The sequence below is a fragment of the Halichoerus grypus genome, chromosome X (assembly GCF_964656455.1).
Source record: "Halichoerus grypus chromosome X, mHalGry1.hap1.1, whole genome shotgun sequence".
Lineage (NCBI taxonomy): Eukaryota > Metazoa > Chordata > Mammalia > Carnivora > Phocidae > Halichoerus > Halichoerus grypus.
In genome coordinates, this window is record NC_135727.1 from 37,544,866 (window position 1) to 37,562,356 (window position 17,491).

Consider the following 17,491-nt stretch of genomic DNA (forward strand, 5'->3'; position numbering starts at 1 on the left):
TATTCTAAAGCTGGATCGTGGCAATGGTAGCGCTGGTATATACATTTACCTAAACTCATCAAACTATACACTTAAAAATGGGTGAATTTTATAGATTTAAATTATACCTTTAAAAGACTGTTGTTGTTTTTTTTTTAAAAGAGACTCTCTATCTAAACTGAATCTATGTGACGGTATTCTGTTGGACTGCCAGAAACACTGATCACTCCAAACCATTTTCAATTTTTCACTTACCGAGGGATGGGCTGCTATGTATCCGTGTGCACTTTTATCTGGAAAGTAAAGATAAAGATGTCACCTTTATTTCATGAAGCCTGCCTCACTTAGAGACGTTAATAAAAAATTAACCTGCATGCCTTTGACCAGAAGGAAATTCTCCAGTTCAATATTGAATAGATACTATGACACATGACATCATTGTTCTGAAAATAGCTCACACCCTTGCCCCCTCACATGTCATTTTATAGATCTTAATGAAGGCCTCCAGCAAATCTCATCTATATGGAGGAATATCAAGATCAGCTACTCCCTTTTTTTTAAGATTTTATTTATTTGAGAGAGAGTGCATGCGAGTGCGAACGTTGTGTGCAAGCAGGGGGAGGGGCAGAGGGAGAGGGAGAGAGAACCCTCAAGCAGACTCCCCGCTGAGCACAGAACCCAGTGCAGGGCTCAATCCCAGGACCTTGAGATTGTGACCTGAGCCAAAATCAAGAGTTGGATGCTTAACCAACTGAGTCACCCAGGTGCCCCAAGATTACCTACTCTTAGTTGGTATGAGTCTATACACCTATATCCAGAATTTCTCCCCTACTTCCTCCCTCCCTCCCTCCACCTCCACCCTCCCTTTCACCCTGCCTTCCTTCCTTTCTCTTTCTCCTTCCCCCCACCTCCTCCCACCCTATTCCTCGGTCTCCAACACTAGAGCATCCATGGAGTGTCTGGTGAGTTTTACTCAGCTCAGAGAAATACTGGAATGAAACACTTTTGGTTCTGGTCGCCTGTGGTTCTCCAGTGAACCTGGAGGACAGTTCTAGACTTCCTCACATTAATTAAGCACTGTTTGAAGTGTCACTAGGATCTCTGAGACATTTCACTCTATGTGGAAGACTAAATATCATAAAACCTCTCCTTGCTGGCTTTTTTTCTTTTTGGTTTTCTGCCCTGAAGAACAGCAGTTAAGCTATCTTCTCAGTTAAAAACGTCCCATGGAGCCCGTGAATTACTATACGCCTTAAGTTTGGGCTTTGACATGTCTTATGACCAAATGAGACACTCCTCCCCTTCCAAGTGTCCCCTTGCACCATCCTTGAAGATATTTCAAGCCTGCCCTGTGTTAAAACCAATGCCGAGAGGTAGGGGCTCTTTACAGCTGGGCCACTAATGATAGGATGTTCTTCTCTTTTTAGATGTTAAATAATAAGTTGTTCTAGAGAGGCACCCCAGATCATCTTTCTCAAAATGCAAAAATATTGTCTGGCACATATTTTTCAGTTGCTTATAGTGCAAATGTGAACCTCAAAGCTTCAAACAAAGGCTGGGTCTACGTGCTAGCAACTGAAGTCAAGATTTGGCAGGAACACGGCCATTTCGATTTCTTATAAATAGCCAGACATGATTTCTTTTTTTAAGCCTGATTTTGAGGTTGGATCAAAATAGCCTGGCAACCACAAAATGCATGCTGTATCATCAGGGTCCAATTCAACGAATTGGAGGGATAAAAAAACTTCAGGAGACCATGGCTGGATCCATACATCTCTTATCTCATGGACACATCACAAGGCCTGATCCTACGTGACTAAGTGTCGTCTTCATGCCAGTGCAGAGACCAAACATTTGTGATTGCTGATTCAAACTGACAACTGCTGCTTCACTGAGCAATTAATTACCCCTACTTGAGTTCTAAAAACAACCAAGTGGTAAACCTCCTCATATCAACTTCACCTTCCAACCCATCTTTCGATTTACTGCCTTTGAAGTCATTTGGAGAAGGCACTAGAACTGGCTTCAGATGCCCTACAGGCATTCTGTTCTAATCCTGAGGCTCTGAGATGGGAATTCCTTGTTCTCTCTTTGATACCTTGGATTTCCTCTTACCTCCTGACGTAAAGCTCATGTATTTCTGGTTGTTGACCGTTTCTTTGGAATCGTAGAATTTGAGAACATCCAGGACGGCTTGTGGGTTCTTCTTCTGTTCCAGTTTTGTTATGTTGGAGGTTTGGAGTAACCGTGCCCACTGCTCAGGGATTCCCTGTGGACAACCAGAGGGAGAGAATGGCAGCTCAGAACATTCAGCAGCTGCATTTTTATGTTCCAGTAAAGTTCTTCACCAAGAAGCCCATGCTACCTGTAGGATTACACTTGGGAAACTGAAGTGACACTCTAGATTTAAAGTTAGTAACTTAATAATGCAATCATTCTCTTCTCTAATTAAAACACATAGGTAAAACTAGGATCCAACTTAAAAAGGGTGGGTGGGAGTATGACTGTGATAGAAAAAAAAAGCGCATGAAAATCACCTCCATATTAATTCTGCTCATCCATGAAATGATGTTTACGGCTTAGCTTATATTTTCTGGCGACTCAGGGCAGACATAGCAAGACTTCTCTAAATTTGTGCACAGTATAGTATAGTGCAGATCAATGGATTTTATATGACTGGAATCACATAAGCTGTTTCTGGGCATGTCGTAATCGGAAGATCTTTCTGAACAGAAGAAAAGCCTCACCTTTGGGCAGTTTACGCTTTGTGATTACAAAATGTAATTTGGGGGGGGTGCTCTAGGGCTTTAATACAGAGGGGGATTGAGAGGAGGCAAAAATAGAATAGTGGAGGAGCAACACCACGGAGGTGCTAAATAGTTTCTCCTCTCCTCCCTCCATGCCCTCCTCCCCACTTTGTTCGTTGGCCACATGGAACCTGGGGACTGTGACACACGTGCCAAAGCCTCGTGAGAATTGGCAATACTCTAAAGCATTTAGAGCAGACAGGAGGGAGCGTTTGGAAATCTAACCTGGGACAATTGCACCAATTACGCTGAAAGGTTAGTTTCACGTTGAGCGTTTAGCATTCTTTCCTACATGTCCAGCCTACAGATGTCCCCATTTCGTAATTGTCCAGCCTCCAAAGGCAGCTTGGAGCAAGAGACAGACACATCGTTCCTGCAGTGCATCTAGACACAATTTATGTGGCCTTGCCCTCTGAAGTCTCGGCAAAACAATGTGTGACGTGGGCCTCCAGAGTTTGGGAATGACAACAAAAAAGTGAGATAAGCCAAGCAACAACTCTACTGCACACACATGAACCTGCTGCAGTGCTATGACATCTCAAAGAAGCACTTTGATGCAAGCTTCTTTTGGGCCTGTGACGCACCTCTGGGAGCTTCCCTGGGCACATCTGTGAGCCATAGAGATCTGGCTGTAATGGACGTAAATAAAGAAAGAAAAGAAAGTTAAAACAGAATGTGGGACAACTTAGAAGGTGGGAGGAGATGAAACCAATGGGTCTGAATGGGGGGGGTCATCCCTTCTCAAGTGGGGCGGTTATGAAAATCGAGAGGTCTTAATTCCATCAGGGGCAGGACAGGCTAGGACAACAGATTTCAGGAAACAGAGGAAAAAAAGACAACGTTCTCAAGTTGGGACACGTAATCCCACTTGGGGCCAGATGCTTCCTCCATAAGTACACAATAGTAAGAATTACTGTTAAAGGACCAGAGAAATTACCAGAAGGCAGAAACATGACTTTGGAGGGAAGAAGGATGGCATCATGAAAAGCTCTAATGATAATTTGTAAGTCTGTATTTACAACCAGGTGATCACAGGTAGCCGATGGCCATGTGATGAACTTACAAATTTCAGTTCTCAATTCTGGTTAACCGTTTCTGGTTTCAGCATGGAAGTGTCTGTGTGGCTAAAATGGACAGGATGGCGACATGGGGATGCTAAATTTAACTGCATTCTCATTGATGCGACTCTTCTGCACGTTGCAGCGAGAAAGTCGTGACTGGTTTAGGGAAAACTAGATTAAGGATTTCCCACACAGCCAGACTCTACCTTTGAGTTTCTTTAGACCAGGGAAAGGGAAACCGTTTCATTTCAAACCATATATGAACAATTTCCATTTTAATACTGCAGTTCGGAAGTCCCGGCTTCCCACAAAATAAGATCGGATATAAGGTAATGGCTTTATCTAAATAAAGAGATTGTCTCCAAAGCTACAGAAACATGCTTCAACCCAACTGGTTTGATTTGGGATATAGGTCTTTGATTCCTGGCATTTGGGGTTACTCCAAGCACAGTGAAACGACACTTTGACATGCATTAATCACGCAATTCGATGCTAAAGCCTTAAGCCACATATTTGAACTCAGGAGCCCATGCATGATCCCAGTTCTGATTCTAAGTGCAATTAATAGCATTTGGTTAATACTGTAATGGCCAAAGGAGTTATTAAGTGTTATAAAACCAGGTATGCATTGCACATAACCACTAGGGCAGACATCACTGGCATGATCATTACCGTAATTATTAGAATATTTGCAATTATTATACATTCTGATGGCACTTCTAAACTTTTGTGATAAATAAATGTCTCGTGATCACTAGACAGCAGGAAAACATGCTGTCAATTGCAGAAGATCCTTCAGACAACTATACTTACCACATGACTACCCTGCTGACATAATTTCTTGTTTCTTTGAGAAGTTGAGATAAACTAGTCGATCAATGAGACCTGACACTTAAATTTGAACGTACGCCACGAAGGCACATCATCAGATGGCCATCTCATTACTCCAGATTGAGGTACAAATCCCAAAAGTTAAGACAGCTAATGGAGACCTAGAAGTATGAGCATCAGAAGCAGGAGCACATATCAATGCCTGACCACGGGTACAATAACAACCAGATGTACAACAAGCTGGGGATTGTCCAGTGTAGCCCAGGAGAATGGCAGCATGATACAACAGGCCAAGCATTTATCTTATCATAAGAAATGATCATGTATATCACTCATACCATTCTTCCCTCTGATTGACTTGAAGCGACCGTCACAGGTCTAGAAGTCTGGAAGGGGGAGTTCTGAAGTATTTGGGACAAAAATGGCAATATAAAGGGTAAGGACTTTTCATAGTTTAGTACCCCAAATCTCACCTCCCAACCTAATTTGAATCTCAAGGTCCAAACGTATAACCAGGTGTACAAGGTTATATGGGCCAACTAGCCATAGGACAATCACCAAAGGGCACACCAAATTGGCGTCCAAATATTCACAGTGACAGGCCCTTGGAAGACAACTGAACAAGACAGTTCAACAAATTGCTCAAAATTCAACCTAAACAACAGCAATAATCAAATTTGGTAATATGTCCCTCCCCCTCTGCACGCGCACACACACAATACATTAGTGGCACCGTGGCAAATAGGACCCAATTTTAAATGCTACCAACAAAATGATTTTAAAAGCTTATTATCATTTGGCATTTTTAAAAGTTAGTAAATGCAAACCAAAGGTGAAAAGAGTTAAAAAGGGCACAATTTGGCATCTTTAAATATAATGTGTGGACAAGTAGTTTCAAAAGACCACCAAGAGGACAATAAATGCATCAGATTTCCAAATTTAGCCTGTGTCTGTCTGTATATTCAAACAACTGCCTGCATCCAAACAGCTGCTTTATTTTAAATTGGGTGTGGTGGAGGCGGGGGTGGGAGTGGGGCGGGTTTTGGTTTGGTTGGGTTCAGTTGCACCAAACTGTTGGTCACAATTGGAAAGAGTGCCCATCACATATCCCACCCCCAGCCCTCTCTGGTGGGTTCTTTGGGTTCTAACCGATGGCCAAGTGAAAATGCAGTCAGCAAGATGATGGTGATTCACTTTTTTTCATTTCCACTCAGAACCCCGAAAGAACAAAGAAAGAGCTCAAGATATATTGTATTATAAGATGTCAAGCAAGTTGGAAAGAGCGGAAAATATTTTTAAAAAATTGGAAAGGAACCAGAATGTCACATGAGAATAGTGGAGGAGAGGGCTTTCACATCAGACCAAAAGGAAGGAAAAAGAAAACGTGGCATGACAGCAGTAAAACATAAGAGAAGTTAAAGCAGAAGAAAAGCACATAGAAAACAAAAAAGGTCACAACTGCAAGCATAACATTCTTAAAATAAAAACAGGGAAGAGTTATTAGACCACATTTATAAAGTTGAAGTGCTTTGACTTTCAAATGTCAAAAAAGTCATAACATCTTTGTTCAGATTATAAAAATCATCATTATTATTATTATTTTTGGTGGTGACAGCAGTCAAGGCCATTTGAAAATGTTTCTGACTTCATGGATGAAATTGGTTAAATCCTACCACTGTCTCAACTTTATTAACATCAGTATTTCTTTACGTTCTCTTCTGCTTACTACTGAGAGTATAGAAATAATCAGCTCATGTCACTTTACAAGGCCAAGATGTTTACTCTGTTGTGATTTTATTCTCATATTGTATACTTTTGGAATTGGGGAAAAAAAAGGCAATTTGGCTGTCAATTCAGAGACATGGTTTGCTTCTCCAAATCCAGTCAATTTGTCCCCCGCCCCTTTTTGGTTCACTCAGTCATATGAGTTTACTTACTAACCGTCAAGTTACAAAACAGAAAATTTAATTATTCAACATCTAAAATTATCTCTGGTTTTAGAACCCAAGAATCAGTGGTGATGATATTATAAAAGATTTTTCTTCTGAATGCATTCAAAATTACTCATCATCTCAGAATGTACATTTTTATTGAGATCCTTACTAGTATGGAAAAAGATAGTTGATCCTCCTGGGGACATATTTTTAGCCATATCTTTTCCTTCATCCATCTAAAAACAAAGATGCCAGATCTTTAAAAAAAAAAAAAAAAGTACAAAATGACTGAGATCTTGCGCTATTTGAGCACTACAAATATCCAAAGAAAGGCTGACTCTATAGCTATGGTCTTTCTGGAGAATTCGTATTGGTATTTATTGTGGATTGTATATGTGTAAAGCACATAACCACTAAAGCACACATGATATATTCATAGTCTTCCTGAAACATGGGGTTTGTTGTTTTGAAGGCCTATGAAATATGCCCGTTAATAGGCCTAAAAATAAGCCATGTTCTTGAAATCAAAGGGAAGACCAGGTCAATTGTACAGAGATTTTTGGTTAGTTGGTTAGCTGATCTGGGTAATCCAGGTTCCAATGTCAAGCCTGAATTATTCAGTTGGACTGTATTCACTGGCCAAGTTGAGTCAGTTGATTCTCTGATTCACTTCAAACAATAAAGAACAGGCTCAACAGAGTCTCTCTACCGGGACTACCTCTCCTGTGCCATGGAAAATTCGCATTTTCAATGACATTGAAGACTAACTGCGATCAGACATTTTTATGATGGACGAAATAATTTTGCCAATACTCTTGCCACTCTCTAGTTCCAACTGGGATTGACTCAGCATAGTCCATCTTCCTTGAAATCATCCAAAGCATCAAGCCTGACATTCTGGGACATGGGCATGTTTTCTTGAAACCTATTGTCACAAAGGAATTTTTTCATGGCTTGCAAAGCACAATAAGGAGCTTACTTACAGTGAACTCCCCGGTGACTGCGTCAAACCCCACATGAATCGTATGTTCAAAGTCTGAAGGAAGAGAGATCTCTGGGCGTTCTTTCTCCTTCTTCTTATTGGCTAAAGGCAAAATGTTAACATGTATTTATTGGGGATATAGTTTTGTCATCCCTAAGTTGTACAATTAGGTTCATCAAAAACAATTACAAAGTTGAAAGACAACTGATTCCAACACAAGCTTAACAGGATTTAGCTCCAGAAATTATAATTTCATCTGCAGAAGTAGCTGAGAGTTTGACAAAAAATGTTACATCCAGATAATATACAAATTTCCCAAATCAAGTTCAAACAAAACTTGCGGTCACACTGATTTATGTCCTTTACCAGTCTAATAATGTAACCCACAGGTATGTAGGTGTATTGTGGTTAACTGGCTTTGTTGGATCGAATAGGACTTACTAAAGAAGCAATTCATGATGATCAAGTCAAGCTAAGGCTTACTATTACAAAGAAAGAACAGAAAAGTGCTGAAGCTATCTATAAAAGCGTTAATTGTTTCAATGATAACCATAGTGAAATATCAAGAAGCTAGAACTTGTTTAATTTACATGTTTACATTTATGAAGCATATCTTAATAGACTCTTGGTCTTCTTTCAGTGAAAATACTATGGCAGACCATTAATGTTACACATCTTTATCACTAAAAATGTTTTTAATCATTTCCTACCCAGCACTTTGCTAGTAAAAAAAAATACAAATGGCTGATTTTTACTGAATTAATTTTATTTAGTTCTTAGTAACCTCAAATCAATGCTTTGGCTTAGTCATTCCAGTGTGTAGCTATTTTTCCATGTCCCTAATATATTTTTTTGTCATATTAGCCATTCAAAATCATTGTCCTCAAGTAGATTTTTCATAGTGACACAATTATGAATAAACACATCCACAGTTAATATGTCAAAAACCTTTAAAGATATTATCATTGGAGAAATTAAGTTGGGAACTGTAATGAAATTAGTCTATCTTGGAATAGATTCCAGGAGGAAGTTACTGTGGAAATGTAAAATGGCATCAAGTAGGTTCCATAATAGACACATAAGCAAATCGGAGCATGTATCTCTGATCGGGGTGCATTTCACACTCAAAAGACAATAATAATAATACTCACCCTCCTAATAATGGGAAAGTCAGCATGGTTTGCCCAATTGAAACCAGTCAATCTCAGAATTGCCAGGGTGGCCAACTTAGAACACTCTGGTTCAAATAGATGTTTCCTTGGCCTGAATTTCAGACAACATTCAATTAACCATATACGGTTTTGTGAGTTACCCAGGATAAATTTTCAATTCAAGACCTTTCACATTCAAATGTCATTCTCATGGCTTCTTGTCTCTTTCTACCCTCTCTCACTGCTCCCTATCTCCAGCTAGGGGACAGAGAGATGGGGCAGAAATATGTACATTCAAGGAGTAAGAAGATTAGGATACAGGATTAGGAAAGAAAGATTGGAGGTGGGGGTGGGGGGGTAGGTGGGGGACAAGGGTCACTCAAAGCCTCTGCCTGGCCACGGAACACATTAGGACTCAATTTGAAAAGTACATATGTGCCATTCAACTTGACTTCAGCATAGATGCCGTGTTTACAGCAAGCCTACTTTGTTGAATATGATCCTAACAATGAAGTGTAGAGTTTTTTTGTGGGTACCTACTTCTGCTGTGTGTTTTGGCCCCATAGCTACCACTCACACTTGCTTGGCCGCCAGGCAGCTATCCTAGCCACTCCTGTAATCGTGTCCTTGTTTTTCCTCTTCCTGGCTCTCCCAACCATGTTGGATGTGGCTGACTCCCTCTCTTTTCACTTCCTTCACAGTGTGGTCCCATTCTCCTCCTCCCTCTGTGACCATTCTTTATTTGACTGGCATCGCTTCTCCTTCTGCCTTTTCTAATGCAGTCTTTGGCCTTTAACAATCCTTTCTTTACCCCTGTTCCTCCTGGATGGTAGCCAGTCCCAGATACTAACCCATGCGGTGTAACTCCCGGATCTGCGGTTGGCTGGGGATGACCCGGGTACTGTGAGACCAAACGCTTTATACAATTTGAGAGGAATGCTCCCTTTAAGGAAAAACACTCCAAGACTACCAGGGCCCCTCCTAGGGCCTTGGAAGAGCCCCAGGCTAGTGAGGAACTCTAGAGAAGTGTTATTCACTTCATAGTGAATCTACTTCTAGTGACAGGTGACTCTCTTGGGGTCAAAGACCACTCTGAAAATCTGAAGAAGGCTATTGAACTTCTGCCCATAAATTGCACTGAACATATCTACACAATTTCCCATATAATTTCAGAGGTTCAGAACTCCCCTGGACTCCAGGTTGAGAACCCAGTAGCTCAGTCTATATCTCCAATCACTGTATCAACTTGCATTCATGACCTCTCTTGCCAGCAAACAGTCTCTTCTTACTTTCCATTAGCAATGGCTGAATGTTTAAAGCTTATTGACTTAGCCCTAACCACTCCACTTGGGCTGAGCTATAGGAATTGACTTCATGGAGTCTCTCCAGAAGGCTACCTGATTGCCAGTCCCTTACCAGCCTGATCATGCCCTTCCCTTCACTCAGGGCTAAGCGTAACAAAGGCAGGAAGCCCAAACTTGCTCTTCCTTTCTCTCAGTGAGATAGTACCACTAACCACGCAGCTCGAAGAAGGATTCAGGCTTTAGACACCTCTTCTTTTGGGAGGCCCTGAGCAATGAAAAGATTACGACCCCCTCCCTCTCCAATATATAATTCAAATAAAAAAAATACTAAAGCATAAAAAGGTAAGAAAGTCCATAAAGTTCTGCTATTCCTATGGTGATGAAGTCTTTCTGAAAACTACATACACAAACTAAAAATGTGGCCAGGTTTTGGGGGCCCCTGATTTGCAGGGCCTGTAGCACACGTTAACTCTCTTTATTGGGTCATTCAGCACTGGCCCAACTGCCCATGCCATAAATTTGGGAGCTTCTCTGACTCCCACTGTATTTCTACCTTAATTGGTCACCAAGTTCTATTCTAGAAATCTCCCACACTCCCACACTCATCTTGAATCTCCCTTCTTCCTTTCATCCCCACAAACCATTACCTTAGTCTACGGTACCACTATTCCTCACCTGGTCTTATTGCCTCCAATCTTGCCTCCTGCTCTTCATTACTTTGTGGCCAGAGTAATCTTGGAAACACACAAATCTGACCACATTCCTGCCATTAAGATCCTTAAATGGCCCCCCACTCCCCATATGGTAGAAGTTCATGCTCATTAGCATGCTATCCAGGGGCCTGCATGATCTGCCCCCAGCTTACCTCTCCATTGTCTATTCGTGCCATAGCCCCCATTGTCCCATACCCACGTCATGCTCCCTAAACCGCTCGATTTTCTCTTACTTCCAAGACTTTCATGCTAGGCCAAGGCCTGGCAAGTCTTCTCTCTTACCAAGATCCCTCACCCTGCACTTTGGGTGGGTGACTCCCATTAGTCCTTATTCTTGAAGATTCACTCTTGGCCTTCTTCTTTTTGGCAAGTCTTGCCCTGTCTTCCCTCTGCAGACAAAGTTAAATGCCCTTCTCTTCATGCTTCCATAGAACTGTCCGGTGCATACTCGGAGCTTGGCATGTATCAACACTGGATTGTTATTTCTTCTTTACATACCTGTATCTCTAGCTAAAATTGGAGATACTTGACAGCAGAGACTGTATCTTATTCATTCTTACAACCCTTAGCACCTGGCTTATGTCCACACACTTCATGATTTTAATTTATGGAACATTTACCATGTGCAAAAAGTGCTTCTAGGGTCATCTCATTTAATCTCCATCACAATCCCATTAGGTAGACCTTATTGGTATTGTATTATTGTTCTATAGATAAGGAAAGCGAGAGTGAGGTTCAACCACATACCCAGGTATGTAGCAGGTGTCAGAGCCAGAATTTGAACTGAGGTCCCAATTGTGTCTACAGGGCCCAAGTTCTTAACAGCTACACCATTTATTATTCAGTAACATTAAAAAAAAAAAAAACAAAAACAAAACGAACATCTTTGAGCCCTGGTCTTCAGTAAGTGGTTAGTGACTAAATGGCGCTTAGGTGAGAATTTTTTGTCCTTTCTTTTCTGGAACACTAAAATGTCTGTATCTCCCCCAGAAAATTGTTGAGCATTGGTCATTTATATTAATATTAGAAAAACAACTTTCAGTTCTACTCTCCAATGAGGGTACCACTTCCTCAGATAATCCTGATGGACACTGCTCATTCTTCCCCATCCCGAGTTCTTAGGGGTGGAGGAATGGGGAAGGGTAGGGTTTCCCCCTTTTAATTCCAAGCTGTTGATCTGAGATCAGTACTTCTGCACTTGCCTCCAAAAAGCCCCTCCTTTGAGGTTACTGCCATTCAGTGCTCTTGGCCAAGTCCCCTTATCCATTGAGGATTCGGGCTCCTGGTCTTCCTTCCTACCCTCAATGCTGCCATCGCTCTGTGAAACGTGATATATAAATGGACATCTCTTTCACACTCCTTCCTTTTAACTCCTTGACCTTCCTCAACGCTAATGAGTTTCAGCTCCCTTCTAGTTCAATCTGCTCCCCTGGCCACCACTAACCCAGTGGTTGTCAACCAGGACTGTTCATCAGAATAATCTGTAGAGTTCTATAAATGACCAATGTCTAGGACCCATGCAGAACCTACTGTAGCAGGATTTCTGGGGGCGGGGAGACCTGGACAAATGATTTTCTAAGCTCCACAGATGATGTGCAGAGTGGAGGACCACAGGTACTCCAGGCCTTTTCATTATCCAAATTACCCTTTCTTTGAAAGATTAAACCCGGTTATCCCAGCCTCCCATCCTGCTAGCTCTCTTTCCAGCCCTTAATCCCATTTTACTTATTCTTTGGTCTCAACAAAAACTCTAGTCCCTGGATCCCTCTAATTTTAAGCCAAGTTCCCAGCTTCCTCCTGGCCTAGACTCTCTGGTCCATCATTTAAATTGCTCTTAAGCCACTGCTTTGGAAGCAATGCCACTCTCTGACCTACTCTTGCAACTCTCCTGCAAAAATCTACTCTGAGAGAATCCAACCATGAAACCTCCACTTCTAGACTGAGGCTGATGAGCTATTGGAGGAAAAAATAAACCACACAGCTATGCAGATTGGTTCATACTATAAAAGTAAGAGGCCATAGTTGGGTCATCAGTGGTGCTTGACAATATTCTTCTTGTCTGTTGCCAACTTCCTTTCCCACTTCTCTTACTGAATATTCCAGAATTTTCCCACTTTGCTCAAACTTCTGCTTCACCCTCTCCTCCTTGACTTTCTGCATATCAAATTCCTTCACTTCACTGAGAAAAATGGAGGCCACCGGTTTGGAACTCCTTTGGGCTTCCTGTCCCACCCCGACTGCATTTTTCTCCATCAGTAACATCTCATGTCTCACCGGAAGCAATGTCCCCCCCTCTGCCTGAGGTTTCTCTCTCCACTGGTGCTCTAGATACCAGTCCCTCTCACTTTTCCAGGGCTCTCACACCAATTATTGCCTATTTCTTCTTGTAGCTTCAAATCTCTCCCTCCCTACTGACAACTTCCTATCTGGCCTGAGAGACCTGCTGAGATCTCTTTCGTCCTTAAAAATTAAAACCCTCTGCCATCTCACATCTTTCTCTCACTGCTACAGCTCTGCCTTTCCTTCTGGAGCTTAAACTTCTTGAAAAGGCAGCCCAGACTTCCTTAACTTTCACTCCTCAAACCAGTGCAACGAGTCCCTGAGGTCTCGAATGAATCTCCTACTTGAAAATGCGCACTTTTCAGTCCTTACAACTGTTGACCTTTCAGTCAAAACTGACATTGCTGACCCTGAACTTCATGAAACGAAATCCTTCCTGCCTTCTTTCACACAGTCCTTTCCTAGAGCCTGTTGCTGAATTTCTGGGTCTTCTGTTGACTCTTTAAACAGTACTTCGCAGGAGCTGTCCTAGGTCCTCATCTCTTCGTACCAACACGCCTCTCCCTTTGGCCACCTCACCTACTTGTACAGTTTCACTTCCCAGCTATACTAGTGGCTGCCCATATGGATGTCCAGCCCTGACTTCTACCTGACCCCGTGGACTTGCATTCTGAACACCTCTATTCCGATATTTTCAAAAGTAAATGAATTTTCCACTGCCTTCTCCCACGCAAAACAAGAAATGACCCTTCTCTTCTCATCATCTGCTTAGTTGCCTACTCTATTAATGCTTCCTCATAAATATTCCCTCTGTGTTGTCCTCTTCTGTTCTTACCGATAATGGCCCTTAGGCCAGGGCACTGTCATTTCTCACCTGCATAACTCCATCTGTCTCCTTCTGCCCCCTCCCCACCCCCACCACAATCCACTCTTCTCCTGTGGCTGGAGTGATATTTCGAAACACAAAATCTGATAACGTTCCTCTGCATCAATGCTTCCCCAATGCCTTCAAAATCAAATTCAAAGCCCTTAGCATGGCGTATATAAGCCCTCCAGGATCCTGTCCCCAATTACTTCCACGGCTCAGTCTCCCACCCCTCGCCCACTCTCACTCTATGCACTAGCTATTTGGAACTACTTGTAGTTGTATTCACAGCACCCCGATGAATAATGTGTCATGCCTACTGCCTTCGTAATGCTGCTCCTTCTACCTGGAATGCCACCCATCCCTGACATGGCTAGCTCTTTTCTTTCTTTAAGACTCACCTCAGTTCAGTGGTCACTTCTTCCAGGAAGACTTCCCTAACTTCACCTCGGTCTTGAAGAGCTGTCCCTCCTCAGTGCTCACTTCTGTACTGCACTTACCATGCTAAACTCTAATTGATGACTGACTTGTCCGTGTCCCCCACTAGGCCATCAGTTCCTTAAAGGCAGGAACTGGGACTTAGCCACCTCTGTATCCCAACATCTATCTAACACAGTGCCCAATTCAATAACTATTTGATGAATAAGCACATGCGCAAATGAATGAATGGATGAATGACCTTCATTATGTGAAATGAGACCCGGTAAGATGGAGACAGGTCATGCCTATGTGCCTTTATGTGTTCATGGGTGAGGAGACTAGGATTCAGGTTCCCTAAAAAGGCTGTGTGGTGGGAGGGTATGTCTTAAAGTACTTGTTACAGTTGAAGATGTTGGTGGCAGCTTTGGGGCTATTTTTCCTCAACAGCGGGGATGACTCTGAACTCATTCAGGCACACATCTTGCCAGATGCCAGCCTGGGGCCAAAAGCATATATTGGCAACACAGTTGGGCAGGGTTCAAGGTACAGCAAAGCGACCAATTCTCACCCACATGGAATCCCTGGACGATGCTATGCTTGCCTTCTGAAAGCGTTTGAGAAAATGGTCACCTGAATCTTCCTCGTTGTAGGAATTCCACTTGTCATCTTCCCCTAAAATTCCTGGAAGTTTTGTTGGGCCTTCTCATTGGATGATGTCATATGGTCACATCCAGAATTATGTTGTGGAGCACTTTCTAGCTCCTTGAAAATAGAGCATGCAGGAGAAGAAAGGGAATGGCAGAGAACATAGGAAAATGCTTTCCTACATGAATGGAGCCTAAAAGCACAGAACACCAATCATTTTTTTTAAAAGCAATGGAAAGCATGCAAGGTTCCAGCATGTGGCATAGGAAAAAAAGTGACATTTAAAGCCACATTAATACAGAAGGCTAAAAGCAAAATATGATGTAGAAAGCAGAAATAATTTTTCCAAAGGAAAACACACACACACACACATACAGGCTGCCTAGTTCTAAGCAGAAAGCATTTCACATGCTGGTAGTGGCTCTAAAAGGAACAATTCTATCTTGCTACTGTCCCACTTTCCTTTCCTTTGAAAGTGTACACAGCCTTGTGGATCAGTGTAGTGACAGACTGCGCTAGGTGGCTCATTAGGAACTGAAGTAATATTCTAGACTTGTAATCTGACTGGGGAAACACACTTAGCAAATAAGAAATAGTGATCGATACTACCAGACCAAAGACAATTAGGTGCTAGGTTGAAAAGAATAGAGTATAAATCATGTAGAGGACAGCCTTCTGGCTGTGGTGGATAGTGAGAGCTTATTGGAGGAGGTAGGACTTGAGAGATGGTCTTAAAAAGTGGCTAGGCACGGGTCATGAGCTCAGGGTCCTGGGATGGAGCCCCGCATTGCATCGGGCTCCCTGCTCAGTGGGGAGCCTGCTTCTCTCTCTCCTCTGCCCCCGCTCCTGCTCTCTCTCGCTCTCTCTCTCTCAAATAAATAAATAAAATCTTTAAAAAAATCGACAGGCAGGAAAGGGTAAAGCACGTAAGTAGAAAAAAATAGGAGAAGCAAAGCTTGCAAATAGGAACATATGCAGCATATCGATGAGGAAGTGGGAAGACACACAGGTAAATAGATAGGGTATAGCCTTGGAAAGCAGGAAGGAAGGTGAAATTGGAGATGGTAATGAAGAATGTGCTAGAAAAGGTTTTTAAGCAGGTGGATGATATAATAGAGAAGGTACTTTCTGGAAGACAAGCCAGGGAGCTATGTGCTGCTAGCTAGGTACACAAGGCTTGGTGGGGGCGGGCTTCAAAATGGTAGCTTACTTCACATAGGCTAAGAAGAAAAATACACAGTGGGGATGGAATGGGGAAACCTCTGTGTTACTGCATCTGTTGCCTCTAAGATCACCTACTAGGCATTTCTTCTAAACTGTGTGTGTGAGTGTGTGATCTCTGCAACCAGACTGAAAGTTGTAACCTAAGGGAGAGGACAGGGAACCTTGTCTTCTATGTACTATGCCCCACAACACTCAGCACAGAGCTGGGCACATAAAAAGCATACACAAATCTTTTCTGAGTGAAGTATACCGGGGAACTATAAACAGTGCTCCAGGGAAGCCTCTATTCACATCCAATACTGGTCTGTCTCCTTTTTACACGGAGATAGCTAGTAAACTTGATCTGTGCTTCAAGTCAGCACACAGCCTAGCTTTATGCATTGGCTGCTTGCTCATCTCTGTCCTGTGATGTTCCATGAAGTCCTCTGAGAGAAAGGAGGTCTAATAAGATATGTTGCGAGGAGGCTTGTACTGAAGTTGCGGGGGCTGGAGCTCTCCTGGGAGGGACCCTCACCCCGCAACCCTCAACTTGACACCAGAAACCCTCCTCCCTTCTCCCTACACAGGTGCAATATGTACTCAAATGTACTCTTTAGCGGGGTGATAGGTGTTTCCTGTGGCTCACTCATTTCCCTCATCCACTAAGAGGCTGCGAGTCAATGCCTCACAAAGACCATTTATAGAATGTTGCCCTTGTGGCCTCTAAGAAGTAAAACGCCTCAGTGTCTACCTAACTACCAGGAAAGTAAATTAGGTAGTGGAGTTGTTGCTTTTTTAAAAAATTCCAACAACAACAAAAAAAGCCATTCTGCTCCATCCTCTGATGCATGGGTCACAGAGCACACTGTGTCTTAACCCCCTGGAGGGAAATGTTCTGAAGCCTAATACTTGGGTAAGAAGTATTCCAGAGCAGTTCTGGGATACAGTTCCTCCTATGGCAACAGCAGCCCTGCACGTGGTGTCAAAGACAGCAATAGAGCCAGAGGGACTGATTTCTGCAAAGATGATTCTCATCTCTGACACTTCTGCTCTGTAAACAAATATGGTTTGGGGACATAGGATGAGAGGGTATCTGACAATTTCTTATTCATTTTATGAAATGTGCATTTTTCCCTTACACAAGGGAGGAAATAATTCTCTAGTTTTCCTCTATTTTGGGGGGCAGGGCATAGACAGAATGTCACTTGCGGGTCTTCAAATTTATGTTTCCCACTGGAAATACTTGAAGGTACTATGTGGTGACTACACTGGAAAGTTAGGCACAAAAATAGATTTTATTCTTGGTGCTAAGTATT

The 17,491-nt window shown here is 42.4% G+C and overlaps 1 protein-coding gene across 18 annotated transcripts in view; it reads right to left on the reverse strand.

Annotated features, from left to right (window-relative positions):
• Window positions 1-17,491, reverse strand: part of PAK3 (p21 (RAC1) activated kinase 3) — a 252,951-nt gene that overhangs the window by 66,129 nt on the left and 169,331 nt on the right. For 10 of the 18 annotated variants that reach the window (XM_078064993.1, XM_078064981.1, XM_078064983.1 and 7 more), the window contains 5 exons: window positions 7,596-7,696; window positions 5,017-5,079; window positions 3,371-3,415; window positions 2,095-2,248; window positions 235-272 (listed from right to left, as the gene is read on the reverse strand). In XM_078064993.1, the coding sequence (XP_077921119.1) occupies window positions 235-272; window positions 2,095-2,248; window positions 3,371-3,415; window positions 5,017-5,079; window positions 7,596-7,696 (401 nt within the window). Of the gene's footprint in view, window positions 1-234; window positions 273-2,094; window positions 2,249-3,370; window positions 3,416-5,016; window positions 5,080-7,595; window positions 7,697-8,745; window positions 8,838-17,491 lie in introns of those variants that run through there. The other 8 variants (XM_078064986.1, XM_078064987.1, XM_078064988.1 and 5 more) reach the window with 5 other exon arrangements.